The following is a 10,741-nucleotide window of genomic DNA, read 5'->3' on the forward strand; positions in this document are numbered from 1 at the left end:
TAAGTAAGTTCTCATTTTGGGTCATATTGCCTCAATCACGTCCAATCTCATTTCAAATACTCTTTCATTTCCTATCAAATGTCCCCTGTTTTCGTGTCCGGCTCGAATGAGCTGATCGTGGCGGCATGTATTCTAAACCACGTTGTCCTGTTTGTGTGATTCGAAGGGATTTTTAGGTTAGAAGGGAGATATTGTGTTCGCGAGTACTCGGTGAACTGTATGAAAACGGGCAGCGTCACCGAAGGCCAGGGATGGAGGTCACTTCTGGGTGGTCTAACTCAGTAAAGTCATTAAAGTAATGTTATTACTCCTCTCAGTCACATTTATTCTAAAGAATTATGCCCGTCCCTGTCATCTGTGCCGCTATTCATGATTATAAATGGTCACCCTCTCCTCAGCTGACACAGGCACATGCTAAGCTAACTTAGATGAGAGCTGGCAGAGAACAACAACAACAGACAACTGCGGTGCTCAAGGAGGACTGTGCAAGCTGCCTTGTTGGTAGTCAGGGTTGGACTTTCGGTTTTGAGGATGTAGGAAACTCAATGTGCACAAAGTGAAGGACACATGAAAAAAGAAAAAGATAAAAACTGGGTGTGCACCAATGCTGGTATCAGATATCAGGCTGAGAGCAGGCTAAAATCGCTATATATTAATATCTGCTTTTTTTTTACTCAAGTGTCATGACACTTTCAAAATGTTAGCTGTCAGTCACAATAAAGAACTAACCCGCAAAAGGAATAATGTTTTGAGAAATGGTGAAATAAGTAGTTGGGTCTTATCCAATATCGGTATCGGGTGCCGATACTGATGTAATTCACTCACTGAATATCAGATTGACTGAGCCGTGACCAATCCAGACTCAATCTGTTTTTTTTTTTGTTTTTTTTTTAGGGATTTCAAACAAACATGCAATTTTAAGCCCATAGGCCAAAATGTAAGTTCAGGTAGTATGAAGTGTTTTGAGTGCAGGGACGTGGGACACGAGTACTTCGCTTACCCGCATAAAGAGTGGGACTTGGAGGATGCGGAAGCCACCGAACAAGGTGGCTGAAGCAGTGGGGGAGGAGGTGTGGGGGGCGGGGGGAGTAACAAGGCCTTTGGCTGTGGGGAAACAAGTGAAACCCCACAAAATCCGAATTGACTTTATTGGCCAAGCGTGCTTGTGGACACAAGGAGTTTGCCTCTGGTACACAGCAGCTTCCAGCACCTGCAGACAGCACTCACACAGAGAAAGAAAAAACAAAGAAAACAAAACAACAGCAACAAAAAAATAAAAACAGAAGAAGTAAACCTGGAGTCTCCTAAACACCATAGTATTTCGGAGAAAGATAAACTGGCTGTAGAAGACATCGTAATTGTATCAGAGGGACCCAGTGTGCGTGGAGTTGGTGGCAGCTGCTGTGTGTGTAACCTCCTCAGCAGCTGAGGCGCAGAGCGACGGGGAGGACGAGGTGGTGGACCTGCTTTTCACCGAGAGCCAGGAGGATGAAGATGATGTGGAGTACGATTCCGACTCAGGTGGCATGGTACCAGATTCCCAGTGACCAACAAGTGAACTGTACACTTTGGAAGAGATCGATGTTTTGTTTTTGATGAAACTCGTGGCAAAACTCCTTCGCATCGAAAGGAGCCAGTTGAGGTGGTTTGGGCATCTGATTAGGATGTCTCCTGGGCGCCTTCCTTCGGAGGTTTACCAGGCACGGCCAACTAGGAGGAGACTCCGGGGTAGACCCAGAACTCGCTGGAGGGACTACATGTCCAGTCTGGCCTGGGAACACCTTGGGATCCCCCAGGAGGAGCTGGAGGGCGTTGCTGGGGAGAGGGACGTCTGGAGTGCTCTACTTAGCTTGCTGCCACCGCAACCCGACCCTGGAGAAGCGGCTGATGAATGATTGAATGAACGAACGAACGAACTCATAGCAAGTCTATCAAACTAATTTTCTGGACACAACTAAATTTCTGAAAACTGTCACAGCATCGCAAAAACTGTTAAGAGTTTGAGTTAATAGATGAAAAAAAGAATGTAATCATTTAAGAAAGCTTTAAAAAGCACCTGTTCACAAGAAAGGAAAGGATGCTAAAAAAACAAAAAACGAATTGTGATGAATCACAGGATGTTATTTTCTCTGTCCGCCCCATTTGTTTGTTTTTCTGATTTTCATCTTTTCCCTTTACAGACTTTAAGTTTTGGATCTTGAAACATTAATGGAGGGAGAGATGGGCAGATCAGAGCGATACTTATTGATTTTTGCACTCAGAAATATTTAATCATGATCGACATCCACTACTTCACATACTGTTAAACCCTACTACCAATGATCTGAAAGACTAGTAGAATGAATACTGCAATACTACGGTTTATTACATGGAACATCACAGGTGGCAACAATGTTACTAAAGTTATAATTATGTCACATTTACAGCATCTCAAAGCAGACACATCATGTTTACAAGAGACACACCTCCACTCCAATGATATATTAAAAAAAAAATGTTCCGCCTATTTTTATTGGATAGTGATAGTATAGTGAGAGCGGCACGGTGGCACAGTGGTTAGCGCGGTCGCCTCACAGTAAGAGGGTCTTGGGTTCGAGCTGATAACGTGCTATTGTAATACTAGTTTAGGTGTGGAAGAGTCTGTGGTGGGTTACATAGTGGGGTTAAAGCAACTTTCCACTGACGAAGTCACTTGGATGAGTGGTGAAACATTTCTCCCACTAAAGGTTGTATCCACATGAACTGATTCATCTTTCTTAGAAGTGGTACGTGGTTTCCTACAGCCTCATGTAACCTTACACCACCACCACCACAACAACAACGAAAACAACATTCAAGAAAAGGGAGCTCTAGTATCATTATCGGTCAGTATTGGTGTTGGCAGATGCCAGTATGGCGACAGGCATGGGCACAAGTCCATGAATACTGGGATGGTGTCCAGCGCTTTCCCTGTGCCCCCATCCATAGGGTTAGTGGTTGTGTCAGGAAGGGCATCCGACGTAAAATTTTGCCAAATCATTGTGCGGATTGACAAGACCGCTATCAGTGCTGTGCCCTCACACGTGCAATGGAAACTATCAAATCCGCTGTGGCGACCCCTGGGAAATGGAACAAGCCGAAAGAAGAAGAAGAAGAAGATTGGTATCGGCAGGTATCCAAATTTAGGCATCGGAATCAGATTGGAATTGAAAAAAAGGTTGATCGATGCATCTCTAGAAATAACTCTTGTGTTTAAAAACTGCCTCCTGTTGAAATTCACTCAACCCCCTCAGCTTTGTTTACATGGTGGGATTTAGTTTTTTGTATTAACAATATTTTGTTGTGCTCCGATATTCATTTTGAAGTAAAGACAGCCAGTGTGTGACATTCACTTTATTCTATACAAGGTTTGTAAGCATCATAGCGTTGACAAATCGAAAGCACAGTCACATTTTCAGTAATGATTCGCTTCAGAAATCGCTTCCAGATTGAGTGGGATTCAGAACTGAAGTGATGAAATGTGTCTTTAATGCCGTATATCCCACAACTCCCCACCCATTTCTAAGGTGCCCTGATGCATGAGCTGTCCAACGATGGGGCACGGCGTCAGTTTGAGTGCTACCTGGAGGAGATGGTGCTGCCTCTGATGGTGGCCAGTGCTCAGAGTGGAGAGAGGGAGTGTCACGTGGTGGTGCTCACCGACGACGATGTGGTAGACTGGGACGAAGAATACCCACCACAGATGGGGGAGGAGTATTCACAAAGTAGGTTGTTAACACTACCGGCGATATCACTGGTGCAGTTGGCGATAGCCGTACTTGTATTCTTCACTGGTGACACAGAACACTCAACTATACTTTGATGAGGAATATTCAAATTCACAAAGCGTAGTTCTCGTGTTTATTGTAAAAAAAAAAGCATCTATGGCTCACTGGAGAAGAGTACACAGAGTAAAATATTACTTAGTGCTGTTAATATCACTGATGCTGTTAAATGAGTCTATTGCTTCTCTCTTTATGCGGGAATATTCACGAGATATGGAAGCTCAGTATTCATGTACCTCTACTACTTTCGGCTGCTCCCGTTAGGGGTCGCCACAGCGGATCATCCCTTTCCATTTCTTCCTGTCTTCCGCGTCTTCCTCTGTCACACCAGCCACCTGCATGTCTTCCCTCACTACATCCATAAACCTCCTCTTTGGCCTTCCTCTTCTCCTCTTCCCTGGCAGCTCCATATTCAGCATCCTTCTCCCAATATACTCAGCATCTCTCCTCCACACATGTCCAAGCCATCTCAATCTTGCCTCTCTTGCTTTGTCTCCAAACCGTCCAACCTGAGCGGTCCCTCTAATATAATCGTTCCTAATCCTGTCCTTCTTCGTTACTCCCAGTGAAAATCTTAGCATCTTCAACTCTGCCACCTCCAGCTCCGCCTCCTGTCTTTTCGTCAGTGCCACTGTCTCCAAACCATATAACATAGCTGGTCTCACAACCATCTTGTAAACTTTCCCTTTAACTCTTGCTGATACCCTTCTGTCGCAAATCACTCCTGACACTCTTCTCCACCCACTCCAACCTGCCTGCACTCTCTTTTTCACCTCTCTACTGCACTCCCCGTTACTTTGGACAGTTGACCCCAAGTATTTAAACTCAGATGTCTTTGTCACCTCCACTCCTTGCATCCTGACCATTCCACTGTCCTCTCTCTCATTCACGCATAGGTATTCCGTCTTGCTCCTACTGACTTTCATTCCTCTTCTCTCCAGTGCATACCTCCACCTCTCCAGGCTCTCCTCAACCTGCACCCTACTCTCGCTACAGATCACAATGTCATCCGCGAACATCATCGTCCATGGAGACTCCTGCCTGATCTTGTCCGTCAACCTGTCCATCACCATTGCAAACAAGAAAGGGCTAAGAGCCGATCCTTGATGTAATCCCACCTCCACCTTGAACCCATCTGTCATTCCAACCGCACACCTCACCATTGTCACACTTCCCTCATACGTATCCTGCACCACTCCTACATACTTCTCTGCAACTCCTGACTTCCTCATACAATACCACACCTCCTCTCTCGGCACTCTGTCATAAGCTTTCTCTAAATCTACAAAGACACAATGCAACTCTTTCTGGCCTTCTCTATACTTCTCAATCAACATTCTCAAAGCAAACATCGCATCTGTGGTGCTCTTTCGTGGCATGAAACCATACTGCTGCTCGCTGATCGTCACCTCTCCTCTTAACCTAGCTTCTATTACTCTTTCCCAAATCTTCATGCTGTGGCTGATCAACTTTATACCTCTGTAGTTGTTACAGTTCTGCACATCGCCCTTGTTCTTGAAAATCGGTACCAGTATGCTTCTTCTCCACTCCTCAGGCATCCTCTCACTTTCCAGGATTGTGTTAAACAATCTAGTTAAAAACTCCACTGCCATCTCTCCTAAACATCTCCATGCCTCCACAGGTATGTCATCAGGACCAACTGCCTTTCCACTCTTCATCCTCTTCATAGCTGCCCTCACTTCCTCCTTGCTAATCCGCTGAACTTCCTGATTCACTATCCCTACATCATCCAACCTTCTCTCTCTCTCATTTTCTTCATTCATCAGCCCCTCAAAGTATTCCTTCCACCTTCTTAGCACACTCTCCTCGCTTGTCAGCACATTTCCATCTCTATCCTTGATCGCCCTAACTTGCTGCACATCCTTTGCAGCTTGGTCCCTCTGTCTAGCCAATCGGTACAAGTCCTTTTCTCCTTCCTTAGTGTCTAATCTGTCATACAACTCACCATACGCCTTTTCCTTTGCCTTTGCCACCTCTCTCTTTGCTTTACGCTGCATCTCCTTGTACTCCTGTCTACTTTCTTCATCTCTCTTACTATCCCACTTCTTCTTTGCCAACCTTTTCCTCTGTATAATTTGCTGTACTTCCTCATTCCACCACCAAGTCTCCTTGTCTTCCTTCCTCTGTCCTGATGACACACCAAGTACCTTCCTAGCTGTCTCCCTCACTATTTCTGCAGTGGTTTTCCAGCCATCTGGCAACTCTTCACTACCACCCAGTGCCTGTCTTAACTCCTGCCTGAACTCCACACAACAGTCTTCCTTCTTCAACTTCCACCATTTGATCTTCGGCTGTGTCTTCACTCGCTTCCTCTTCTTGGTCTCTAAAGTCATCCTACAGACCACCATCCGAGGCTGCCTAGCTACGTTCTTCCCTGTCACCACCTTGCAGTCTCTAATCCCTTTCAGATTGCACCTCCTGAACAAGATATAGTCCACCTGTGTGCACTTTCCTCCACTCTTGTACGTCACCCTGTGTTCCTCCCTCTTCTTGAAATATGTATTCACCACAGCCATTTCCATCCTTTTCGCAAAATCCACCACCATCTGTCCTTCCACATTTCTCTTCTTGACTCCATACCTTCCCATCACCTCCTCATCACCTCTGTTCCCTTCACCAACATGTCCATTGAAGTCCGCTCCAATCACCACTCTCTCCTCCTTGGGTACCCTCTCCACCATGTCGTCCAACTCACTCCAGAATTCTTCTTTTTCATCCATCTCACACCCAACTTGCGGGGCATATGCGCTGATAACATTCAGCAATAAACCTTCAATTTCCAGCTTCATACTCATCACTCTGTCTGACACTCTCTTCACCTCCAGCACGCTCTTGACATACTCTTCCTTCAGCCGCTGAGGATGCACAAGCCAGTGCATCCTTAGTGCCGGTCCCAAGCCCGGACAAATGGGGAGGGTTGCGTCAGGAAGGGCATCCGGCGTAAAATCTTTGCCAAATCAAATATGCGGATCAGTATTCATGTACCATCTAGTTAAATTCACATCGTATAGAGGAGTACCAGTGACAGAAAAGTATTAACAAAATGAAATAATGCTAATGTGATTAAAGTTACTGTTGCTTGGTGGAAAGTTAACTCTGTCTTTATTGTTACTAATACAAAGAGGGCAGCCTGGGAACCAGACGAATCTGTAAGCTCGTGTTTTATTTGCTCTGGCATATACGTCCGCCCCCCCGTTCAGACAGATTTCCAGCCTGGCCTTGGTCGGGCCAATCACAGCTGTTTATATAATATGGGGTGGGTTTTATACGATGAAACTCTTGTTGATGAGAAAGATGTGTTTGCCGTACTTCCAACAGGATTTGGTAAAGTTTAGTTTACCAACTGACCCCGCTGGTTGCCAAAAAGATGGGGATATGTCCAAGTTTTGTTGCTCTAAATGGTTGTAGCTCTATCCAATTGCATCCAGAGGCATTTTTATCTGCCCCCTTTGATAATGCTTGCCTCAGTCCAGACCATTGAATCCGCTCACTCCACCGAGTTGACCGATTCTTCTGGTCTGGCAACATGACATGAAACAGCGGTTTCTCGGTTGAAAGAGTGATTATCCAATGAGCGCCGCGGGTGGGACTGATGCCGTTGTCAAGCGTTAGACGGCATGTCTTCTCAATATCGCCCGACATCATAGTTAGTTTTGATTAATTAATGACTAATTAACGATTAACTGATTAACAACTACGTTAATCAGTCGACTAAAGGGTCCGACCCGTTAGCCAAGGACTAGCGAGTCTACTTATCCGTAGTTGTTACTACATCAGCAGCAGCCAACGGCACGCCTCTGAAGGTCAGCGTTATTTTTTCCCACCCACATTCTGGGAAGACCTGCCTCTGATTGGTGAACCCTACCCCTAACCCCACCCTTAACCAACTTAACCAACCTAACCAACAGAGGCAATGAGTACTAGCCTATCAGAGGCACAGTTCCCAGAATGCAGGTGGGGAAAAAATAAGGCTGTACGTCATCGTATAAAACGCGCCCCATATTAGATAAACAGTTGTGATTGGCCCCACCTGGGCTAGGTCGGCTGGAAATCTGTCAGAATGGGAGGGAGGCCAGAGCAAATGTAAAACATGAGCTTACAGTTTCATCCGGTTCCCAGAGTAGGAATGGAGTGTAACGAGTTTACAACTCTGTCGGATATCAAGCAACGATATTGCCCCTTGGAAATGGAAAATGAACTGGGAGGTTCCAGAGTTTGTAAATGAGTCTCGTGATGTCAGGTTACGTAGAGGGTGATTCTGTAACCAATCATTCTTAGAGAATGATTGGTTACTACTGCTGTATTTTTCATAGCACTTTGATTATTAAGATGTTTTACTATTATTCCATGTACTATTATTTACTATTACTCCATGTATAAGATGTTTTACTATTACTCCAAGGTAAATATTACAATGACTTATGTATGTTGTAGTTTCGTTATTTTAGTAATTCTTACATGGTACATACCATAGAGGGGGAAAGAGGAGGCCTACTGCCAGAGTAATAAACATATTGATATAAATATATTTATATCGATATTTAATATATCAATATTTTTATTGCTTGATTTTTAAAGTAGTTAATTATCCCCTTACTGCAGTCATCTATTTTGAGTTGTGTGATGGATTCATGTTATTGATGTCCTCTTCTCTGCTGTCGTCAACAGTCATCTACAGCACCAAGTTGTACCGTTTCTTCAAGTACATAGAGAACCGTGACGTGGCCAAATCTGTGCTGAAGGACAGAGGGCTGAAAAAGATCAGGCTAGGCATAGAAGGTACTGGATCAATGTTTTTTATTGATGTATATTTTAAGATCCATTCTTCTAAAAGTCAGCAGTGGTTCTTGGCTGATTTGGGTCATGAGGCATCTTTTACACATGGGAGATGTCCGCCATCATCCACATAAAGAGCCTTAAAACTGCTAAACGTAAGAACATTTTACAACATAAATGAACTTTCTGTATGGGGGAAAAAAGTGTATTTCAAAATGTGACAAAGTAATGTCGTGACAAAAGAGGGTTGAATTTATTTCCCACTATTATTGAACACCTTCAGTGACCTTTGACCTTTGCCTTTGTTAGGTTACCCCACATATAAAGAGAAAGTGAAACGGCGTCCCGGAGGTCGTCCGGAAGTCATATACAACTATGTCCAACGTCCCTTTATCCGCATGTCCTGGGAGAAGGAAGAGGGGAAAAGCCGTCACGTGGATTTCCAGTGTGTTAAGTCCAAGTCTACCACCAACCTGGCTGCCGCCGCTGCAGACATACCTCAGGATCAGTTAGTGGTCATGCAGCCACCAGGACCACAAGTGGATGAGCTGGACACTCTGCCTGGGCACCAGCCTCAGCAGGGGCTGAACGACAGCCACCAACCAGCACAGGGGCAGGAGAACGTCAGCCACCAGCAAACACAGGGTCACGACGGTATCAACCACCCGGCCCAACAAGGGCCTGACAGCATCGGCCATCAACCTGAACATGGCCACGATGCCAGCCACAGCCAACCGCAGGGGCAGGACAGCCCTGGCCAGCCCTCGCACAGCCAAGCTCAAAGTAACCAGCAGCAACACGGCAGCAACCCTACTCCACCCAACCACCCCGTCCAGTACACTTATCACTATGAGCCAGACCCCGACACACCATCACCGTCTGTATGAGGACAGTGGTCACCCACACCTAAAATGAACAAGCTAATGTCAACAGCCAAGGATAGATAAAGCACACACAGTATATACACTGGACCTCCTTATTCACCTGTCTTCTTTTTTTTTAACCCGACCAAAGGAGATTTTATTTTGTTGCAGTCTTCTATATGCATAAAAAGACACAATTAAGTACTGTAGATTACATTATCTTGACGTGAATCATAGATATATGGTGTGTAGAGGCTTGACTGTTTGTATGTGTGTGCGTCAATGAGTGATGCTGTTGTGTGATACAGTACCTCACATTGGGGAATTTACTTTTGATTACTCCACACAGTCTTGAGTATTCACTTTTCCAGTGTTCATAAAACATTTTGACACATCAAACATAGACGGGTGTTATCCCCCCTCCTCAACAACTCGGAATGTCAATTTTTTTTACCTCTTCTGTTCCTTAGAAATCCACAAAGTTATCCATGCTGATTGTTTATGTTCTTATTTGAAAAAATCTGTCAGACACTGAGAATTTTACCTGTTTCAGTCAAAACGTTCTGTGTATCAATATAGGCCTACAGTTTGCCATGTGTCACATTTGACTGTACCACTGCACGCTTAGGAGCCTACTACTGGGTCCCTACCAGGCGTCAGAATACTTGATAAAGACACCCTTTTGGTAATAAAATTATTCACGACAGTTACCTCAGTGATGACTGACTTGTTGTTCCAAGTTCATAAAAAGCAGTTCAGAATCAGAAACACTTCATTTGTCATTTCATTTCATGCACTTGCACACATGAAATGAAACAAAACATTGTTTCCTCCAGCCCACAGCAGTGCAACACAAAGACAAAAACACATATCCAAAAACTACAAGAACACATATCCAAACTAACACATATCTAAACTAAACAAAGAAACAAAAAAAATCACTGTCCAGAGAACGAACACCAGCCAGGATGACTGCTGGAGCTGCCGGTCTGCATGGGCTAGCAGTTAGCTTAGCATGCCCCGCTTCCGCGTCCTGTCAGACCATCCTCGGTATTTCCACTCCAGGCACAGCGCCGGTCAGGGCTGTGGTCCTTGGGCCCGCAGGACGCAGCAGACCAAGCTCCCTCAGCCGATCCAACACTAGCTCTACCAGCCAGACACCTTCGACACACCTCCCTGCACTCCACACGATGACACTAAAAACAAAGTGAAAGCTAGGCGAGGCCACCGCCAGACCACTCTCGGTGTTACCTGTTCAGGCACAGCTCCAGGCAGGGC

General features: G+C 45.1%; 1 protein-coding gene across 3 annotated transcripts in view; it reads left to right on the forward strand.

Annotated features, from left to right (window-relative positions):
- Positions 1 to 10,157, forward strand: part of LOC130114164 (BTB/POZ domain-containing protein 10-like) — a 30,445-nt gene extending 20,288 nt beyond the window's left edge. For all 3 annotated transcript variants that reach the window (XM_056281951.1, XM_056281952.1, XM_056281950.1), the window contains exons 6-8: positions 3,546 to 3,743; positions 8,493 to 8,603; positions 8,910 to 10,157. In XM_056281951.1, the coding sequence (XP_056137926.1) occupies positions 3,546 to 3,743; positions 8,493 to 8,603; positions 8,910 to 9,487 (887 nt within the window). In that variant the 3' untranslated portion in view covers positions 9,488 to 10,157. The remainder of the gene's footprint in view (positions 1 to 3,545; positions 3,744 to 8,492; positions 8,604 to 8,909) is intronic.
- The last annotated feature ends 584 nt before the right edge of the window (positions 10,158 to 10,741 follow it).

This window comes from Lampris incognitus, chromosome 6 (assembly GCF_029633865.1).
Source record: "Lampris incognitus isolate fLamInc1 chromosome 6, fLamInc1.hap2, whole genome shotgun sequence".
Taxonomy (NCBI): Eukaryota; Metazoa; Chordata; class Actinopteri; order Lampriformes; family Lampridae; genus Lampris; species Lampris incognitus.